Source organism: Carcharodon carcharias, chromosome 3 (assembly GCF_017639515.1).
Source record: "Carcharodon carcharias isolate sCarCar2 chromosome 3, sCarCar2.pri, whole genome shotgun sequence".
Lineage (NCBI taxonomy): Eukaryota > Metazoa > Chordata > Chondrichthyes > Lamniformes > Lamnidae > Carcharodon > Carcharodon carcharias.
Window position 1 is genome coordinate 197720194 of NC_054469.1, and position 22692 is coordinate 197742885.

General features: G+C 42.6%; 1 protein-coding gene across 2 annotated transcripts in view; it reads left to right on the forward strand.

Moving 5' to 3' along the window:
* Positions 1–22692, forward strand: part of LOC121276445 (oxysterol-binding protein-related protein 10-like) — a 246346-nt gene that overhangs the window by 173141 nt on the left and 50513 nt on the right. For both annotated transcript variants that reach the window (XM_041184858.1, XM_041184857.1), the window contains exon 7: positions 509–655. In XM_041184858.1, coding sequence (XP_041040792.1) covers positions 509–655 — 147 coding nt within the window. The remainder of the gene's footprint in view (positions 1–508; positions 656–22692) is intronic.

Here is a 22692-nt window from a genome sequence, read left to right on the forward strand (position 1 = left end):
AATTAAGATTATAAATCCTGATGTCACATGACTGAATGAAAAGGATGGTTTTACATTTGATTGATTTCTAATCCAGTGGAGTGAGGGTGGGGGCTTACGATGTGAGAAAGCCATCAGCAAGCACAGAGTGAAACGCCACCAGCTTCAACTGTCTATTGTCAATAAGCTCACACAGTAAATATACCATCTGCTTTTAGACTAATGTCAAACTTAGGTGCAAGGCCAAATTTTTTGCAGTCATGCAGAGTGAGTTCATTTCTAAAACATGGTTGATGTATCTATTTCAAAACAAAGAAACTGCTGTGCTGTGGATCCTTACTTAACAGTTCCTGCTTCCAGTAACATTGCTTTGTGTGCACAAACAAAATCCAGTACATAAAGGGAGTGTGGGGGGTAGGGGAGGGGTGGGTGTAAAACAGACTGATGCTTGTATCAAAACTGTCTAGTATTTCAAAAGATATTTCCCATCCCACCCACTCATCCAGATGATTAATATTATTTTTATCAGCAACAAAATCCTGAAGTGATAAATCCTGAAGATGAGATTACAGACACTGAGGAGAATGTAGAGGAAGACTTGGGAGTCATGGATGATCAACGTAGCGTTATCCTACACCTTCTTTCTCAATTGAAACTCGGCATGGATCTTACTAGGGTATGTAATCAAATTGAACATTTAACTGGTTAAATCAAAAATGTGTAATATGGAATATGGAATGAACAATGTTTTGTTAGTTTCTTTGTACAGTACTACATATTTAGCTAGCTGTTGTGAAAAGTAGTGCAGAACAACGGATGTTGTGGAAGACATTGTAATTTAATCTCCTGTGACAATTTAAAGCATTATAAGGTAGCTTTAAATGTTTCTTTCATGAAACGAAAGTTTGAATTGATAACCTATACTATTATGACTCTTCTACCTTTAGAAGTGGCATTAAACCGCTTTCATGAATGGCAGTTGATAGCAGTGCTGTGGTGACCAGAATTGGTGCTAAGACTTATTGTGATACTGTGTATCAGAATTATCTCACATGATTCACTGGCAAACTGATACTAATTTCAGTATTTTATTGGTAGAGTAAAATTTCTATTATTCGGCAAGTGCAGGGAATGGGTGGTGCCAGTTAATCAAAAATGCTGGTTACCTAAGAGTTCCGTGTTTTCACCCAATCAGAAAACTCCTGGGTGATCTTGTGGTGATGCAGATGTTGAGGTCCCGTGAGAGGTTCGGGAGCGCGCAAATCTAGTGAGCAGTGCCGAAGGAACATGGTGCTGCAAAACAATGGGAGACTGAGGCCAGTACGAGGGCAGGCTGTGGAAAACGACTACCAGTGAGTTTGATGATTTTTAGCGGTTGTGTGAGAGTGAGTCTGATGGGGAACAAGTGTTAGCGCCAGTTTGAGGGATGAGAGACAGCTCCAGTCAAAAAAACAGATTTGACAGAAATTCCGGTTAGTAGAGAATTCCAATTGGTAGAATGCCAGATAACACAAAGTTTAATGTAATTATATAATTTGCTATAAATACTATCATATCTCTGACACAGTTGTCTAATTCTGTTTACTACCAGTTCTTGCTGCAAAAGCCTCTTGAGGGAACTGAACTGAGATCTGTAGATGTGCCAGAGATGTGCACATTGATTCTATCTCATTTTAATCCTTTTTCTCTTCTAAATTTCAATGATCATTTTAGTGAAACCTACCCACATCTGTAACTGCAGTTTAACAATATATTAAACTTTAAAAGGCTGGACTGTAGTATCTTTAATTTTGTTTTGCTTAGTTTGAAATTGTCAAAAAATAAGTATTCTATAAATCTAAAATACACGTTTTGACCTTTTTCTTCCACAACTGCTTTTGCGTATCTTCAAATCAACTCCACTTTGTCTTTCAAAAGCCATTTTGATAGGAAATGGGGAAAATGTTATGAAGATGACTGCACTTGTATTTTTAACTGTAGTGTAAATTTTACTGTTTCGTTAAAAAAAAAATCAGCAAGCAAGCCAAATGCTCTTGTGTGTGATATTTTTGTAATTTTGTTCCCCACCCTGTATTTGAACAGCATTTTACTACAGGCATTTCAGTAACGTGTCCACAATCTCATGGATGCAGATCGTAAAAGTTTGAAACACTGTCAGGGAAATAATATTGAAAATCAGCAAAGATCCCTATTCTCAATATAAGATGAATCAACTCAAAAGGTTAAATCCTCCTTCGTGCATTTAACTTCCACGTAGACATAAAATTACTCCATCAAAAGGGAAAAAAATAGCAAGGAATACTAGCCATAATAATTTCAGGTGCTTTTCCTCGCCCTTGTTACATAAGCAGACTTTGCCTGAGCTTTAGAAATCAAACAAGATCCTTGGGCAGATGTCTAGTTGATGCTATTATCCTGTTTTAAGATATGTATTGAATATCATGGCTCCTTCTTAGTAACACCAGTCATCTTGCACGATTTCTAGGAGTGTTCTAGCTGCTCTGATCCCCCTGACCGAGGTCAGAAAGAAGCAAGCATAGAGGAGGACTGCCCTCAGGAATGTTGCATAAAGACTGAACCTAGAAGGCTGGAAGGAAGGTGCTGAGGGTCCTTATGTACAGCAGATCTGATCACAAAATTACCTGACCACTGACTTTGAAACAACCCTAGTGCTACCTGACTTGAGAGAAATTGACTGAAGCATTACAAGCTTAGCAGCGGTATTGCAAGCATGATTTTTAGCGAAGTAACTACAAATGTTTAGATTTCAGTCAGTTCAGATTCAAATATGTAGTTTGTTTTGAGCTTCCTGGATCAGCCTTGTTCAGTAAGTATGGTTACTGATGGAATTCCTACAACCCCAAGAAAAAGTCTTTAAAAGTGATCCCTAGAAAATGTATTGAAAAGTAGGTTTTAAACCATTGCCTTTTTATGAACAGTCTTTCAAATCAGTGGACAGATTTTATACAAATAATCAAAACAGCAATACTGTTTTACCAATACTAGTACTTGTGATAGACATCACTAGTTTCTCAATGGCACCAGTCATGACGGCAGGAACTTTCAAACTGTACAAGTCAACCAAAACAAGTTGTATCTATTTAGACATCCAGGATGAGGCCCTGTACTGCTTAAGAGTTATACCCTTTTGGCAATAAAGTGACCCAGATGATGATGAATCTTAGCTCCTTAAGCGCTGCCTCAGAATACTGTCTCACCAGAAGAATGTATAGTACAGTGGATTAATGTCCTGCCCTTCTGCCTCTTGTGCCTTGGTATAGTTGTCTCTGGTGGTAATAATATTCCTTGTTGAAATGAGTAAAGACTGCTACTAGTAGGTTTGGATGCACAGCACAAACCTGCTCATAATTTGACATAGGATGACTCTAAATTGGTAATGACATTGAAAGAGCCCATTAGGATTGCTACTTATGGAAGTGGAAAAATTCTCAGTTGTACAGAAATGGGCACACTCAAGGTTGGGATTCAAATAACTTTTCTTCCACTTAACAGTCTGCAAGGCTGCCAGTGGATGGTAAAAAGTCTTCCATTGCTTGCTGGTGACCATGGTTGCCAAGGTTTGCACTTTCATATTGGGATTACGGAACCTCACAGGATGCACTTGATGTTTAATATTAAAAGGACGGTTTTCTCATTTGACTTTAAGTTAGCAATCGAAATATTTGCGCAACATGAAGCATTCATCTGTAGTGACAGCTTTAACAGGTTGCTGCACATATATCAGGGCTTCCTGTTAGAACAAACTAAAGATTTGCATTTATACAGCACTTCTCATGGGCCTCAAGATGTCCCAAAATACTTTATAGTTAATGAAATACTTATGAAGCATACTCACTGTTGTAATGTAGGAAACCAATTTACATAAAACAAGCTTCCATAAATAGCGATGTGATAACGACCAGATACTTTAGTTATGTTGAGTATGCAACAACGGTAGTTATTCAGTTGGTTTTAAATTTTCAAAGGACATTGACTTTCCTTGTAAATTGAAAACAAAATTAGTTAGAATAATGCAGGGCCAAATGTTCATAAGGGTCTCCTCTGATGCTTTAGGCACAATCTCGTTATGATAGCCAGCTGTACTGTAGAACTCTAAAGCTCTCACATCCTAGCAGGAAGTAGGATTCAATGGTGGTTGATGGTGGCAGTTATTTTGTGGGATGTTTGATACTGAACTTTTCATGAGAGTATTCCTGTTGAAATTTCTTGTACAGTGTTTCTCGAAAACCACAAATGCATTATCGGAATATGCAGCATCAATCAATAGATGGTAGATTCATTAAAATGGTGGTAGCAAAAGGCAAAAATAGTAATCAGTGACCCTGATGACTAATGCGCATGTAAAAGAGGGAGGGTGAAGAGAATCCATTAAAATATGAGACAAAACTTCTAACACAGAAAAGGATTCAAACCATCTCAGGGCTAGTGCAGCTCTTCAAAGAACAGCTCTGCAAAAAATCAATCGATATGTTTGGACTGAACTTTCTGCTATAGTAAGGCACATAAATGACATGGAAGTCACTGCCTTAAGTAACAATGCTTTGGAGATATGGCAATGCTTTCAGGAAAATCTCATCACTGATCACCTTGCAGGCATGTAGAAGTTCAGCTACCGAAAACCACTCACTGTAGAATGACTCAGGTGATCTTCAACCAGGTGTTAGACAGAAAATATTTCTTGGCAAACTTTCATTACAAAAGATTACCAAGATTTTGTTACGGGGTTCTCAGTGGCCTGTCTGGCTCTTGCAATAGGAATTTCCTTTATGCTTTTTCTGTTTCCTTTTATACCCAGGATCAAAATATTTGGAGAAAACCACAGGCATCTTAATGACTCCGTACTTACCATGGAAAACTTGATTCCTGGACATCTTAGCAGGAGCATCATTGAACCCTCATGATTTAAGGCTAAAGATGGACAGACATATTTGCCTTAGTGTCCCTCAAAGCTTCTAGTTGATGGACTGGCTCTTAAGAAGGATCAGACTAATCAAATGAGGTTTCTTTTCTTCCAGTGGAAGAGATACTTCAGGAGTTTCTACTTATGAAAGGCTCTGAGATAAGAATAAAGTAACAATCAAAACAATAAAGGAAACTGAACTAAAGTAGTTCATCATTTGTATATATGTAAAAGAAATACATGATGAATTTGCCATTTTTAACAATAATGCCACAAAATCAATGTAAACACTGAATTTACTGGATGAAAGTCATCCAATGTTCCAAATGGGGATCTGAATCAATTATCAAAAAACTTCCATTTTGGAATCTATAGTAAAAATAAGAAGTGTGTTTATTGGTGCAAGATTATGGATCTGTTAGTAACAAATTCAGACTGAACTTAAAATAGGGAAACGCATAATGTATTTCATGCTAGCATTTTCACTAACTGTGAACAGAAGAAAGTGTACTGCCACAAATTTTACCGATTTGGGATGTAACAATACAGCTTCCCTTACATTATGAAGGGCTGTTTGCTACCTCAGTGAGAGACTGTATGCTGCTTAGTCTCAGCATTCCCTGGAGAAAAGTTAGCATCCATATTCATAAAGAGCACTTGGTAAGAGCATTGAACGTACAGTACATAGGTAGAAGAATGTTGTCAGTTCTTGCTGCAACTTCCTTTTTGGCCAATATAAGAAGGGTCTGTCTGGACATTATGGTAGATATTTCTTTGCATTATGATTCATATCTAACCTTTCAATACACCAGGCACTTCAATATAGCTGTGTTCCAACATTTAGTTGATTGAAATCTCACTTCCAGTTATTGCATGACTTGGTATAAAATATGTATGTGGAGAAGTTGGACAACTAAGGCAGAATGTAAAATTGCCTAGTTGTGGTCTGTTGTCTTTTTTCAATGTATTTCACCCTCCATATACAAAACCCCTTACCTTCCATCCATCTGATCCTTTTTCTGACTTTGGAGCAACTTGGAACTTTGATCATTTTCAATTGTATGTTACATTCTTTCATTGTTTCAATTGGTCTTCCTGCCACTTTTAGTCAAAGACCTAACGAATGGCTCAGAGCAATACATTATATATAGTGGGTGTGAGAAAGAGTAACTGAACAAGATGGCTGCAGGTGGCATAGTGTTTTTAAAGGGCTGATGTCCCAAGGATTTTTTTCTTGTTGAATGACTGCATTTATTTTGTATGTGGAGTTTGAAATGCTTCCAAAGAATGAGAGAAACCGTACCTGTGGGTTGGTAATCTATCCTTATCTGTAGGTTTAAAGAAGTGATTGTGGTGATTAACATGGCATACTTAATTCTGCAAAGTGCCAACTCGCTTACTGTCATTTGTGGCCAATCAAGATCACATATTGACTTTATTAGTTCTGCCTAAATTTTATATCCTGTAGGATGAAAATATTGAGTAACCTTGAAATTATAAATTTCAACTCATAACTTGTGATATTGATGGATGAGTGCTTTAAACCTGCATATTCAAGTTTCAGTGAGCAACAGACATAACTTAAAACCATATATTTCTGATCATTACAAACGCTGCACAATATCACTGTGAAAGTACTTTGTACTTTAATTTTGATGTACTACATTGGAACCCAATAAATTTGTCAATGAACAGATGTTGGGTGTAACTGATTCACTAGAACATCAAATACATTCTGACATGAGGCGTTGCACTTACATGTTTGGGAATCACCTTGTGTGAAATTTTTGCAAATAATCTTTTACAATCAATTGATACACTTTCTTTGTGTCAGTTTTCTCCCCTTGCCCCCTCTGTTTGAATATTGTTTCATAGGCATTGGTACCACTCTCAGGTACCTCACCCAAATTCCCATGATTTTAATGCACAGACCCAATAAAAGTTAACATTCTATTCAACTGTGGTGCCATCACAGCTATTCCTGTCCTCACCTGATATCCATATCAGCTCACTTTCCAACAATAATCATTGGATTGAAATTAGGAATTAGACACCAACTGATTTCTAGCCACCATCCACAGCTCAAAGCGCTGAGGGCATTTATAGCTTCCTGTCTGAGATCAGCTAATTTAACACAGACTGGGGACTGAACTTGGATCTGTCCAGCTTGTATGGCTTGCCAGTAAACTCATAATGGGAACACGCTTACAAAAATTATTGCAATTTTGTAGGACTATAGAATTTATTATTTTGTCATTGTGCAACAGTGACCTTTTCAGCTATAGTTTGTTCTAGTGAAAAAAAAGGTTTCTTTGCTGTGTTAATCAACTATAAGAAATGCATTTTAGTTTTGAATTTTCAAGCAAAAATGAGCATTCATAAACTGTACAATTTATAAAATATCAACATTTCCAGATTGGAGAAAAACACAATTAAAGGGAAGGCTAGGCAGTTAGGGGGAAAGGAAATTACATGGTGCTTTGTCATAAATTGTTGAAAGAAATTCTATAAATTATTTTGAGGGGGATTGGGTATAGGAAATGAAAGCAGCGTGGATTTAGCCTGGATAGCTCACGCAGAGAAATTACTAGCATGGGTTTGATGCACCAAATGGCTTGATTCTGTGCTGTTAACATTCTGTGGTTTGAAACTTAGGATGTGTACTAACAACTTACTTCCCTTTCATGTCATGAATAGTAGTGAATTGACCCATGTAACAAGTTTCTTAAATATTTCATCACTTTTTTTCCATTATGGCTTGGATTTTCATGGAGTCGTGGAGACTCCTGGGTCCTTCCAAACTGGCAGGTGGGCTCAGGAACCAACGCATCCTATTTTCACCGGGATTGGTGGGTGGGGGGGGCGCAGGAAATGGGAAGTGATTCCCATAGGTGGGAAATCCAAACTCAGCAGGATAGTTTAAACTTAGTGCTGAGTTCCGACACCATTTATGCTGTAGCAAGGGCTGTATCTTGCAGTGAAAGTTACGATTCTTCAGAGAAGTTGTAAATCCTTATGAGGGGTGAATAAGGCCTGTCAGCCTGTCAAGTTATTTAAATGGGCAGACTTGGAAAATTGAAATCAAAACTGCATTCCTGTATCTTTGAAAGTTGAAAAAAAATCTGTTCTATCAATTTCAATAGCTGTTTGTGGACATAATACTAAGTCCTCTCATTATAGAGTTATTAATGCTCGGCTGCTTTCCAAAATCTATCATGATTACAGTGGGGGGCAGGGGGGTGGTGGGTGGTGCTGTAAGTTTACAGTTTGATTGACAGCTCAAAGAGGTTATTGAAAGGATTAGCCGTCTTTGATGTGGGGTTATGAATACAAACATGTTTTATTGGGATTAAGCACTTGAGGGGGTTTAAGTCTTTTGAATCAAATTTCATGAATTGGGAATGGATGGGGGCCATGAGTTGGTATGGAGGCCATTGGGGATAGGTCGGAGGGGTCATGAGTTAGCACTGTTGGCATAGGGGCTATAAGGGGCCATTGGGGGAATCATGAGTTGGCATGAATGGGCATGGGAATTGGCTGGGGGTGAGGGTTAGAAGGCCTAACATTTTAAGAAACAACTGGGACAATGTCCCAGAGAGCAGTGGCAGGACCTTTGAAACAACTGCCTTGGTACTTGCCAACCCCTGTAACCACTCCGATCTGCGTCCGAGGTCAGCCTCCAATCTGCACCAACCCTCCCTGAACGAAGATCCTACCATTTGGGGGCTTATTCCTGATATGGGTGTATCAAGCCAGGAAATTTCCTGAACCCAGCCACTCGACTGAGGAGTGAAAATCCAGACCTATATCAACAGGAAACAATTTTGTAAAATTGATTTTTTGCTTGGGCTTTCCTCTACAATATCATTTGCAGCATTTAGGAATATTTTATTTAGGAATATTTTGCTATGATTCCTTCAATGCAGATTGAAATTGTTTTTGGTTTTGCCCAGCGCATCAAATTACTGTTTCCATTTGCAAAAAAAATTTACATGGGGTTGTACAAACCAAAAATTACTTGAGCAAATACAATAAAACAGAGAAACATACAGCAAACATTTTCTCTTGCCTGAGAAGTAAAAATAGCCATCCTAGGAAATTTAATGACTAGCCAGATTAAAATTGAAGTATGGCAATTTTCAAGGAATACCTGACCATTAAATAAATAACATGTTTTTCAATAGTCTTTAGTTAAGGCATGCACACGTTTAAAATATTGACATAGCAACATTAAATAAAAATAAAGCAGTAAAGTGTCATACATTCTTCCTAAGCTTTACTCTGTATCTGTTTGTGCCCCCTCAATTTTTTGTATTTATCCATCTCTGATGTGCCTGCTTCAAAAGCAATTTCTGTCCTCATTGATAATAGGACATCCTATCATGTTTTGTACATTTAGGCCAGTGTTATCCACCAAATTAGTCATTAACCACATGTGGTTAATTGGGAACCCAGATATAGTTAATTACACTTCTGATTAGTAAATTAGAAAATGGACACTGTTAGGCATGAGATTATAGTACTCGTGCATTGCATATGTATGTGCACTTTAACATTTAATACATTTATTGGTAAAATACTGAGATGCAAATCTGTCTTTTGATCGGTGTGAATGCGTTACTTGGTCACTGAATAACATTAGATGTTTGGTATGTGAATATACATGTGACATATATTCTGAGAGTCTATAAGGCCTTTTCTACTGAAATGAATGAATATGGTTAAAATAGTATCACCGTAGCCACACCTGTGGCTAGTCATAAATTTGTATTGCTTTGCACGCAGCTGTTTCCTTTATCTTTGAGTGGTAGAGTATGTATATGTTAGGCATTCATTATGTGAGTTTTATTGGGTGGAAAAATGGGAAACAAGGAGTCATTACTGGGGTCCTAATCTCAAATTGACCAGGATTGGAGTCAACTCATGAAAAGTTCTCACTGCTAACTGGCGTGCCTGGAGTCGAGCACTCAGGAAGGATGTGGACAAAGCTGAGGACAAAAGAAATGACCAGATGGCAGTAAAGCGAACCCACCAGAAAGGAAAAACATCAGTCGACCTTGGGCCAATGTTATTCATCTGTGTTAGCTGCAGAAGGGACTGCCACTCGCGAATCGGCATATACAGCCACAAGTGACTATGTTCAATCCAAAAGCGACATCCACCCTGGGCGCAGTCCATGATCTCCGGAGATGGACAGATGCCATATTGATCGACTGAATCTTAACTAAGATTGAGGTTTTGTGATTTTATATAATCATCAAAACCCTCTGATTAGATTATAGCCTGAAATAAACTATTTGTGTTGTTACAAGTGATATACTCAGCATTATCTTTCTCTTTGTTAATCTCACACCCTTGGTCCAGTGCTTAGAAGCTTGACAGTGATGGTCAATTTGTTTTGTGATGGATTAGAAATAACATTTTTAGCATCTATCTATAGAGATGATTTCTGTCAGGGTCATCTTTCCCAAAGTATTCACAAGACAGTGGGGCTGGGAGTTCGGTTCAAGAGCACTAGAGCATGCCTACATGCCAGTGGGCCTGCACACTATATGTCACCTCCGAATTCTTCTGAAGCTTTAGCCTGGGGCCCGAAGGCCCCAGTGTCCATGTGTCGCCATGAGGAGGCACAACAGAGACATGCTGATGGGGAGGCTCTATTTACCAACAGGGAGAGACTTACACATTTTGGTTCTCCTTTTTGCATTGCTGCTAGCCAAAGGCAGAAAGTGAGAAGCACACTAACTTTCTTTACCCACACACTAGATGCATCACACTGACCTGTTGGAGTGAAGCCCAAAGCCAGACTGGTGCTTAAGTCTGTCATCTTTCTGGAAACTCCTGCAATCAAGCCGGTGCCAAACGTAGTGCCCTGGACCTAACTGAGCGGTCAAGTGGAGGACCCTGGCATTTTGGACAGCCGAGGGTCTCCATAATTTTGGCCAGGCTTATGTCCCGGAGAAAACGCTCCAGTTTCACTGAACACAGAGTTGACCACCAAGGCACATGAGATGGATGGCTGCCTGAGAGAGATAAGGATGATAAATGCTGTTCCTAACAACTGTTTACATTGTAGGCTTCTATGTCCACATTTTCAATGAAAGTTTCCTATTTAAATTTATTGTACTGTACTTATACCCTTCCCTCTGTGGCTATGCTGCAACTCCACAACTAGTGGAACAATATAATTACATGGAAAAGTTTGCTTGAGCAGTTTCCATTATAAATATGGACATCAGTATTTATAATGAAAATATAAGAGAAGAGGTTTGGCTTTAAAATGGGGACAGAATTGTGTCTGCACACTTTGGTTCAGTGATCCCTTCGACCATAGTTCACCTGAAAATAGCACTTTGGTATGGACTCCCCTGAATCAACATCCAAGTGATCAATTTGTAATGAGATGGAACTTTATTGTTGTTGTTTGTGGGATCTTTGCAGTCAATTTCTATTCTGCAGGGCCAGCACAGAGCTTCACCCATGGGTAGCACAAATTGGGGTGCATGCAAGATAATTGATTTTAAAGGTCAGAAATGGATATGTCCAAATTGCCAATTTGAAGCGGCAATACACAAGATTCCCTGCCAGCTGTTAAATAACTGAGCAACTAGCTCCTTTGTTTTTAGTCCGTTGAAACTTTGTGGTAAAGTGACTGTAAAGAACACTATTATAACAAACATAAATGTTATTTAAAGACGGTCTGTCACCATCAGCTCCATTTAGAAATATAAACCACCTAAATAACCTTGGTCACAATTTTGGAGAGGCAGGAGTCCTGCCACAGGACTGAAAGTGGTGGTGGGGCGGCTGTCCTGCTTCATTGGATAACAGGACCCAGGGCCACATTTTACAGGTGGAAACCACTAAACTGGCTGCCACTGGGGCTGTTGTCCTGTTGAGGCTGGTAGCCTGACTCAAGACCTACAGCAATCTCAGCAGTACCATTGCTGGGGTTGCATCTGGAAGATGAGGGTGGATTGATGGCCAGGTAAGTGGTGTCTGGGGACACTGGGACCAGCCTCACAGGCCCAAGTGTGAGGGAGTTTTTTTTTAAATTCATTCATGGGATGTGGTCTTTGCTGGCTGGGCCAACATTTATTGCCCATCCCTAGTTGCACTTGAGAAGGTGGTAGTGAACTGCGTCTTGAACTGCTGCAATCCATCTGGTGCAGGTACACCTACAGTGCTGTTAGGAAGGGGGTTCCAGGATCTTGACTCAGTGACAGTGAAGGAACGGTGATATATTTCCAAGTCAGGATGGTGAGTGACTTGGAGGGGAACTTCCAGGGGATGGTATTCCCATCTATCTGCTGTCCTTGTCCTTCTAGATGGTAGTGGTTGTGGGTTTGGAAGGTGCTGTTGAAGTAGCCTTGGTGAATTCCTGCAGTGCATCTTGTAGATAGTACACACTGCTGTTACTGTGCTTCGGTGGCGGAGGGAGTGAATATGGATGTGGTGCCAATCAAGCGGGTTGCTTTGTCCTGGATGATGTCAAGTTTCTTGTGTGTTGTGGGAGCTGCACTCATCCAAGCAAGTGGGGAGTACTCTATCACAGTCCTGACTTGTGCCTTGTAGATAGTCGACAGGCTTTTGGGAGTCAGGAGGTGAGTTACTTGTTGCAGGATTCCTAGCCTCTGGCCTGCTCTTGTAACCACAATAATTATATGGCTAGTCCAGGTCAGTTTCTAGTCAATGGTAACCCCAAGGATGTTGATAGTGGGGGATTCAGTGATAGTAATGCCAGTGAACATCAAGGGGCGATGGTTGGATTCTCTCTTGTTGAAGATGGCTATTGCCTGGCTCTCCTGTAGCACGGATGTTACTTGCCACTTGTCAGCCCAAGCCTGGATTTTGTCCAGGCCTTCCTGCATTTTGGACATGGACTGCTTTAGCATCAGAGGAGTCACGAATGGTGCTGAACATTGTGCAATCATCAGCAAACATCCCCACTTCTGACCTTATAATGGAAAGAAGGTCATTGATGAAGCAGCTGAAGATGGTTGGACCAAGGACACGACCCTGAGGAACTCCTGCAGAGATGTCCTGGAACTGAGGTGACTGACAAACACAACCATCTTCCTTTGCGCTAGGTATGAATCCAACCACTGGAGAGCTTTCCCCCTGATTCCCACCGACTCTGTTTTGCTAGGGCTCCTTGATGGCACACTTGGTCAAATGCAGCCTTCCTGTCAAGGGCAGTCACTCTCACCTCACCTTGTGAGTTCAGCTCTTTTGTTCACGTTTGAACCAAGGCTGTAATGAGGTCAGGAGCTGAGTGGCCCTGGTGGAACCCAAAGTGGGCGTCAGTGAGCAGGTTATGCTAAGCACGTGCCGCTTGATAGCACTGTTGATGACCTCTTCCATTACTTTACTGATGCTGGAGAATAGACCGATGGGGCAGTAATTGGCCGAGTTGGATTTGTCCTGCTTTTTGTGTCCACGACATACCTGGGCAATTTTCCACATAGCCGGGTAGATGCCACTGTTGTAGCTGTACTGGAACAGCTTGGCTAGGGGCATAGCAAGTTCTGGAGCACAAGTCTTCAGTACTATTGGCGGAATGTTGTCGGGGCTCGTAGCCTTTGCAGTATCCAGTGCCTTCAGCCATTTCTTGGTATCACATGGAGTGAATTGAATTGGCTGAAGACTGGCATCTGTGATGCTGGGGACCTCCGGAGAAGGCCGAGATCATCCACTTGGCACTTCTGGCTGAAGATTGTAGCAAATGCTTCAGCCTTATCTTTTGCACTGCTGTGCTGGGCTCCTCCATCGTTGAGAATGGGGATATTTGTGGAGCCACCCCCCACCCAGTGAGTTGTTTAATTGTCCACCCCCATTCACGACTGGATGTGGCAGGACAGCAGAGCTTAGATCAGATCCATTGATTGTGGGATCGCTTAGCTCTGTCTATCACTTGCTGCTAATGCTGTTTAGCACGCAATTAGTCCTGTGTTATAGCTTCACCAGGTTGACCCCTCATTTTTAGGTATGCCTGGCGCTGCTCATGGCATGCCTCCTGCACTTTTTGTTGATCCCCTGTTTTGATGGTAATGGTAGAGTGGGGGATATGCCAGTTTACAGATTGTGTTTGAGTACAGTTCTGCTGCAGCTGATGGCCCACAGCGCCTCATGGATGCCCAGTCTTGAGTTGCTGGATTTGTTCGAAATCTATCCCATTTAGCATAGTGATGATGCCACGCAACACGATGGAGGGTATCCTCAATGTGAAGGTGGTACTTCGTCTCCACAAAGACTGTGTGCGGTGGTCACCCCTACCGATACCGTCATGGACAGATGCATCTGCAGCAGTTAGGTTGGTGAGGATGAGATGAAGTATGTTTTTTCCCTCTTGTTGGTTCCCTCACTACCTGTTGCAGACCCAATCTAGCAGCTATGTCATTTATGACTCGACCAGCTCGGTCAATAGTGGTGCTACCAAGCCATTCTTGGTTTTGGACTTTGAAGTCCCCACCCAGAGTACATTCTGCGCTCTTGCCACCCTCAGTGCTTCCTCACTGATCAGCATGGATTGAGCACTGACTCATCAGCTGAGGGAGGGCAGTACGTGGTAATCAGCAGGAGATTTCCTTGTCCATGTTTGACCTGCTGCCATGAGACTTCATGGGAGCCGGAGTTGATGTTGAGGACTCCCAAGGCAACTCCTTCCCGACTGTATACCACTGTGCCGCCACCTCTGCTGGGTCAGTCCTGCTGGTGGGACAGGATATACCCAGGGATGGAGATGGTGGTGTCTGGGACATTATCTATATGATTCCCTGAGGATGACCTTATCAGGTGTTGTTGCTTAACTAGTCTGTGGGACAGCTCTCCCAATTTTGGTACTAGCCCCCGGGCGTTAGTAAGGAGGATATTGCAGAGCCAACAGGGCTGAGATTGCCGTTGTCGTTTCTGGTGCCTAGGTTGATGCTAAGTGGTCCATCCGGTTTCATTCCTTTTTTGTGACATAGCGATTTGATACAACTGAGTAGCTTGCTGGGCAATTTCAGAGGGCATTTAAGAGTCAACCACACTGATGTGGGTCTGGAGTCACATGTAGACCAGACCAGGTAAGGACAACAGATTTCCTTCCTTAAAGGACATTATGAAGTTTTTACAACAATTGACAATGGTTTCATGGTCATCATTAGACTTCTAATTCCAGATTTTATTGAATTCAAATTCCACCATCTGCCATGGCAGGAATTGAACCCGGGCCCCCAGACCATTACCCTGGGTCTCTGGATTACTAATACAGCGACAATACCACTACGTCATTGGTGGGTCATTAAGGGTAGGTGAGTGCCATTGTCACGGGGCAACTATTGCTGCCAGGGTTCCCCTCTATGGGCTATGCACTTTCCCTATGCAGTGGCAGGCCTTGCACTGCTGGGCCTCCTTATGTGGAGGCAGGAAGAGTCCCTTAATTGGAAATTAAGTGGCTCAATTGGGCTCCAGGTGGGGAGCTTGTCTGCCACCATTCCCTGCCAGATGGCCTAACAAAATGGCAAGATGACGGGAAGACGTTAGGTACCTTCCTCCCCCCAAACATCTTCCTGCACCAGCTTTGCAGCCTTCCTGCCTCCCAGCCCATTGCTAGTGGGTCTGTTAAATTCCAACCCTTGTTTGTGGACTTCATATGCTGCCACTGTTCTGTTGGGGCCCCTGATGAAAATCAGCATGGATTGAATATGCAACTGGGGGACAGTGGTACTCGGTGGCTGGCACAGCTATTTGTCATAAACAGTGCTGCTATGGAAATTCCCTAATGTACAGTGGCATATAACCATCACCAATTATAGGTCATCTGCAGTGATTGCAATGGAATTTGTTCAGTGTATATTATGAAACTTTTATTTTCACATACTTATATGATATATGGATTATTTATCCTCTCTCTTGATGTGGCATGTGTACACATCCAGTTGTTTCTCCCCCCAGTTCTTGTCTGCAGTCTCATAATAAATACTATGAGCACCATGGAGCTGGCTTTGTTTCTTCTGGCAATACAAATCCAAGTTCAAAAGTATTTTGTCAAAATCATTTCAAAATAAGCATGCCATTTAGCATCGCTTTTATTTATAAATCCACATACAAACTTACAAACATGTTAGATGCAGGATTCCGTAATGATAGTTGCAAATTAAGTTGAAATCAAATAAACCTAATTGATTCTCCTGTTGGGAGTGTTAATGTCATTGACTTATCCTTGTACGGATTTGAAAATTTCATGCCTTCCGAGTGACAAATTGAACCGTGGAAATTATTTTTAATTTGGCTGAAGATGAACTGATTAACTGTGGAGTAGGAAAGATGTGTCATTTTTGTATCTGATGTCCAGTGAATTATGCAAAATAGAGCATTTTCGTACTGCAAAATAGCACCTAGAATTTTGGGAGTAATATTTTAAATAAAAATACATACAATGCATTCCCTGCACTTCCTCTTGACTTCTATTCCTTATTAGTAATATTTAAATAATAATAATTATTAGTAAAACGTAAAAATTAGTAAAAAGAGAGTGACTGCCCTTGACATCAAGGCAGCATTTGACCGAGTGTGGCATCAAGGAGCCTGAGCAAAATTGAAGTCCAATGGAAATTGGGGAAAACTTTCCACTGGTTGGAGTCATACCTAGCACAAAGGAAGATGGTTGTGGTTGTTGGAGGTCAATCATCTCAGTCCTGGGACATAGCTGCAGGAGTTCCTCAGGTTTGTGTCCTAGGCCCAACCATCCTCAGGTGTTTCATCAATTACTTTCCTCCATCATAAGGTCAGAATTGTGGATGTTCGGAGATGACAGCACAACATTCAGCACCATTCACGACTCAGATAGTGAAGCAGCCACGTGCGCCAGTCAATGGCCATCTCCAATGAAAGAGAATCTAACCATCTCCCCATGACATTCAATGGCATCACCATCATTGAATCCCCCACAATCAACATCCTGGGGGTTACTATTGATCTAAGGAGGCATTCACTCCCTCTTCCACTGACGCACAGTGGCAGCAATGTGTTCCATCTACAAGATGCACTGCAGCAGCTCACCAAGGCTCCTTTAACAGCACCTTCCAAATGTGCGACCTCTATCACCTAGAAGGACAAGGGCAGCAGATACATGGGAACACAACCACCTGCAAGTTCCCCTCCAAGCCACACACCATCTTGACTTGGAGCTATTTTGCCGTTCCTTCAATGTTGCTGGGTCAAAATCCTGGAACTCCCTTCCAGACAGCACTGTGGGTATTCCTACAATACATAGACTGCAGCAGTTCAAGAAAGCAGCACGCTACCACCTCCTTGAAGGCAATAAATTCTGGTCTAGCCGGCAATGCCCACATCCCATTAATGAATAAAAAAAGTACTTACCTAGCATTTACTATTGGATTGCCTTGCTAAATATGGCTGGGAACTTGCCTTACAATGTCAGTTCTGCAGTTGAACTTGAGGTTGAAGTGTATGACTTGAATATTGCTGAAAAGAGAGACATGTTGCTTATGCTTTTCATCTTGCACTAATCCTGACAAATGGAAGAATTCCAAATGATCTCAACAATTTATACTGCAGGAGAAAAGGGTGTTGATTGGTTGGCAAGTCAGCTCTGAGTGGCGGAAGTGTTGCCTTGGAGAAAGCAATGGGGAAGTATAAGCTCCCCTTGCTCCCTGGTAATTCAAAAATGGTGCAAGGCCTGAATATATTCCTTTTGTTTTTAAAGACTGGGTCCCTGCGTGTGGATGTATGTTGCTTCTAGCAGCGTAAATGAACCATGTTATGAGCTTGACTGATTATCTTAAATTGGTTGTTGATGTAGCTATTAACACATTCAGGATTGTTTAAGAAGTGCTGCTGAATCGCGAAATTACATCTACCAGTAGATATTTTGTTTTGCAAGCAAGGGCTGGTTGAGTATGTTCTGTGCTCTGCCTATTACAAACAACTGAAGGAACAGGCTGGTTGACTGGATCAGCCAATCATCGTCAACTCGCAGACACTTCCTCTTACCTCTCCCTGGACCATGACCCCACCACTGAACATCAAACCATTGTTTCCAGGACTGTCACTGACCTCATCTCCTCTGGGGATATTCCTCCCACAGCTTCCAACCTGATAGTCGCCAAACCTCGGACGGCCCGCTTCTACCTCCTACCCAAAATCCACAAACAGAACTGTCCCAGTAGACCGATCGTGTCAGCTTGCTCCTGCCCCACAGAACTCATTTCTCGTTATCTTGACTCCCTTCTCTCTCCCCTTGTCCAGTCCCTTCCCACCTACATCCGTGATTCCTCTGACACCTTACGTCACATTAACAATTTCCAGTTCCCTGGCCCCAACCGCTTCCTCTTCACTGTGGACGTCCATCCCTCTAGACCTCCATCCCCCACCAGGATTGTCTGAGGGCCATTAGCTTCTTCCTCGAACAGAGGCCCGAACAATCCCCATCCACCACTACTCTCCTCCATCTTGCTGAACCTGTTCTCACACTGAACAATTTCTCCTTCAACTCCTCTCACTTCCTCCAAATAAAAGGTGTGGCTATGGGTACCCGCATGGGCCCCAGCTATGCCTGTCTCTTTATGGGGTATGTGGAACATTTCTTGTTCCAGTCCTACTCCGGCCCCCTTCCACAACTCTTTCTCCGGTACATCGATGATTACTTCGGTGCTGCTTCATGCTCTCGTCGGGACTTGGAAAAATTTATTAATTTTGCTTCCAGTCTCCAGCCCTCCATCATTTTCACGTGGTCCATCTCTGACACTTCACTTCCCTTCCTTGACCTCTCTGTCTCAATCTCTGGTGATAGACTGTCCACCAATATCCATTACAAGCCTACCGACTCCCACAGCTACCTTAACTACAGCTCCTCACACCCCGCTTCCTGTAAGGACTCCATCCCATTCTCTCAGTTCCTTCGCCTCCGTCGCATCTGTTCCAATGATTCTACCTTCAAAAACAGTTCCTCTGACATGTCCTCCTTCTTCCTTAACCGAGGTTTTCCACCCACGGTCGTTGACAGGGCCCTCAACCGTGTCCGGCCCATCTCCCACGCATCCACCCTCACGCCTTCTCCTCCCTCCCAGAAACATGATAGGATCCCCCTTGTCCTCACTTATCACCCCACCAGCCTCCGCATTCAAAGTATCATCCTCTGCCATTTCCTCCAACTCCAGCATGATGCCACCACCAAACACGTCTTCCCTTCACCCTCCCTGTCAGCATTCCGTAGGGCTCATTCCCTCCGTGACAACTTGGTCCACTCCTCCATCACCCCCTACTCCTCAACCCCCACCTACGGCACCTCCCCATGCCCACGCATAAGATGTAACACCTGCCCCTTCACTTCCTCTCTCCTCACCGTCCAAGGGCCCAAACACTCCTTTCAAGTGAAGCAGCATTTCACTTGCATTTCCCCCAACTTAGTCTACTGTATTCGTTGTTCCCAATGCGGTCTCCTCTACATTGGAGAGACCAAACGTAAACTGGGCGACCACTTTGCAGAACACCTGCGGTCTGTCCGCAAGAATGACCCAAACCTCCCTGTCGCTTGCCATTTTAACAATCCACCCTGCTCTCTTGCCCACATGTCTGTCCTTGGCCTGCTGCATTGTTCCAGTGAAGCCCAACGCAAACTGGAGGAACAGCACCTCATCTTCTGACTAGGCACTTTACAGCCTTCCAGGCTGAATATTGAATTCAACAACTTTAGGTCTTGAGCTCCCTCCTCCATCCGCACCCCCTTTCTGTTTCTTTCCCCTTCCTTTTGTTTTTTCCCCAATAATTTATATAGATTTTTCTTTTCCCACCTATTTCCGTTATTTTTAAATCTTTTATGCCCCCCACACCCACTAGAGCTATACCTTGAGTGCCCTACCGTCCATTCTTAATTAGCACATTCGTTTAGATAATATCACCAACTTCAACACCTCTGTGTTCTTTTGTCTGTGACATCTTTTGATGATCTGCTCCTATCACTGCTTGCTTGTCCCAACAACACCCCCCCTCCACTTCTCTCTCTCTCGCTCTCTCTCTCTCTCTCTCTCTCCCCCCCCCCCACCCCCCACCTTAAACCAGCTTATATTTCACCCCTCTCCCTGTAAATAAAAATCAATTCTGTTGAAGGGTTATGAGGACTTGAAACGTTAACTCTTTTTTTCTCCACCGATGCTGCCAGACCTGCTCTGAGTTTTTCCAAGTAATTCTGTTTTTGTTTTGGATTTCCAGCCTTCGCAGTTTTTTGTTTTTATCTTTATGTTTTAATCATTGGGATGTATGCCCTATGTTCCTAGCATCGCACCAGCACTGAAATTCCTGGTGGTTCTTGAATTAAGGAAGAGGACTGCAGAAAAGTTTGTGAAATTTTAGGATTTCACTAGTTAAAACTATCACTTATAAATAATAGAGCTCTAAGAGCTATTTTTCAGAACTAAAATGTTCATACTAACTGATTACTGGCATGGTATCCTATTCTTTTCTGTTATCCATTTCAAATTAAAGGAAGACTTCCCAGCTTTAAAACTTACTGGCTAGCACCCTTGCCTCTTGAGCTAGAGGGTGTGGGTTCAATTTCAACTCCAGAGATTTTATCACATATTTTTGGCTAACAGTCAAGTGCAGTATTGAGGGACTACTCCACTGCCAAGGTACCAGCTTTTCTATGTTAAACTGAAGCCTTGTGGCTCTGTTGGTGGACATAATGATAATAGATCACAGTATTATTTGTATTATTTTAAAGGAAGTAAACAGAAATAAAAGCAGAAAATATTGGAAGTACTCAGTAGGTTTTGCAGTATTTGTGGAGAGAGAAAGAGTTAAAGTTTTAGCTTGATGTTTTATCAGCATCAACCTGAGACATGGGGCGGAATTTTCCATGCCCGCTGGCATCGAGTGTCATGGCGGGTGTGAGCGGACAATATGGCAGGAAGGCTAAAATTTGGTTTCACAACGTTGTGAAACTGGTTTGCAATTGTCTGCTCCATCTGCCAATGATGGGCTACGTTTCCCACCACTGCACGTCGGGAACTTCATTGTAATACATCTGCATGTCATTATAAGCCCAGCTCAATGGAATCATCCCCCACACACCGATGTTTTCACAACAGCATTTATAAGGCATGCACCTGGTGAACTGCACTTCGAGGGAAACCCGGAGGTCACTGCACAGTAACATTGCGCATCGCTTGAGAAGATCGCCTGTTGGACCTCAAGGTTGAGGTGCCAAGCATTTAGGAGAGGGCACAGGCCGCATTGCAGCTGAGGCGAGTTGGCGCAGGGGGGGGAGGGCTGCCTTGTGGTTGAGGCAAGTTGAGGGGGACAAGGGCTGCTCTGTGATTGAGGCGAGTTGTAGGGGACAATGGCTGCCCTGCAAATGAGGTAAATTGAGGAGCAAGGGCTGCATTGTGATTGATGGTAGTGCACAAGCACGTGCAGGGTGGTTGGGGGGGAGGAGGGAAGCGGCCACGCATCAGAGAAACCTTGTATAAAGTGACCATTTCTCTACAGCTGAGACAGTTCAGGGGCAACCCCATTGACATGCTTGGATAAAAGCCAAATGCTGTGGATGCTGGAAATCTGAAAGAAAAACAGAAAATGCTAGAAGCACTCAGCAAGTCTAACAGCATCTGTGGAGAGAAAAGCAGAGTTGATGTTTCAAGTGCGTGTGATCCTCTCCAGAGCTACAGAGAAGTAGAAATGTGATGAAATTTATACTGTTTAAGGTGAGTGGAACAGGTGAAGCTGGAAACAAGGCCAGCGATAGGTGGAGGCAAAGGAGAGATTGACAAAGATGCTATGAACAAAAGGACAAAGGGAGGGTTAATGGTAGTGTTAAGGGCTAAAAAAGTTGCTGACAGTGGCAAAAGTAAGAAAGCCAGAATGTGATGATAGCAGAACAGGGGTAAGCACTCTGAAAAGAACAGCATAAGCAAGTAACAGATGGCCCTTGTGGGGGTGGGATTGGGGGGCGAACGGATGTAAAATGTGATTTTAAAAAAGGGGGATAGATCAATGAATAAAAATAAAAATGAATAAAAATAAAAATAAATGGATAAAAATAAAAATAAATTTTGAAAAAAGGGATTAAAAAGGGGTGAAGATGGAGGAGAGAGTTGACATGCTTGGATTCAGGCCTCTTGCTTATCTGTCCACTCAGGCACTGCAGAGGCCTGAAAGTACTACCAAATGCTTGAGAGCTTTTCAACCCTCAGGCACAGACAGCAAACTAATGAGTATTTTAGTGGACTATAGAACAATTGGATGACTGGGCATGTTGTATAATCTCCTTGCGAAAACTGGCCATGGAGCAGTCACTGATGGAGGCCCTCACAGCCTCTTGCAATGCCATCATCCATGTGTGCACCAGTCTCCCCCATGGTTCAAGATAACAATACAGCCTTGCAGTGTGGGTTAGGAGAATGCCTGAGCTGAGAGCACAGCATGCATTCCAGTGGGCAAAACTGCCACCAATCGGTCAGGTGGAGTTGGGCGGAGGCGGGTGGGGTTTCAGGCAGCCAAACAGTGCACTGAACTCTGGCTCCTAGTGGTAGTCAGCACTCTCTGGGATGCATTAAAGGGCTTTCAGACTTAACCAAGAGAGGTCCTTATGATACCCAAGCTAACCCATGCATCTCTCTTCTTCATCCTGCAGGAGTACATCAGAATCATGGAGCCTGGTGTATGTCTCATGGCTTACAGAGATCGGAGACAAAGGAGAAGAGAGCAGTGGAGGTGCCTGGCTGGGCACAGGGAGGAGCAACATCCTCAGGAAGAAGGGGCAGCTGGGTCTCCCATGCATGCCGCTG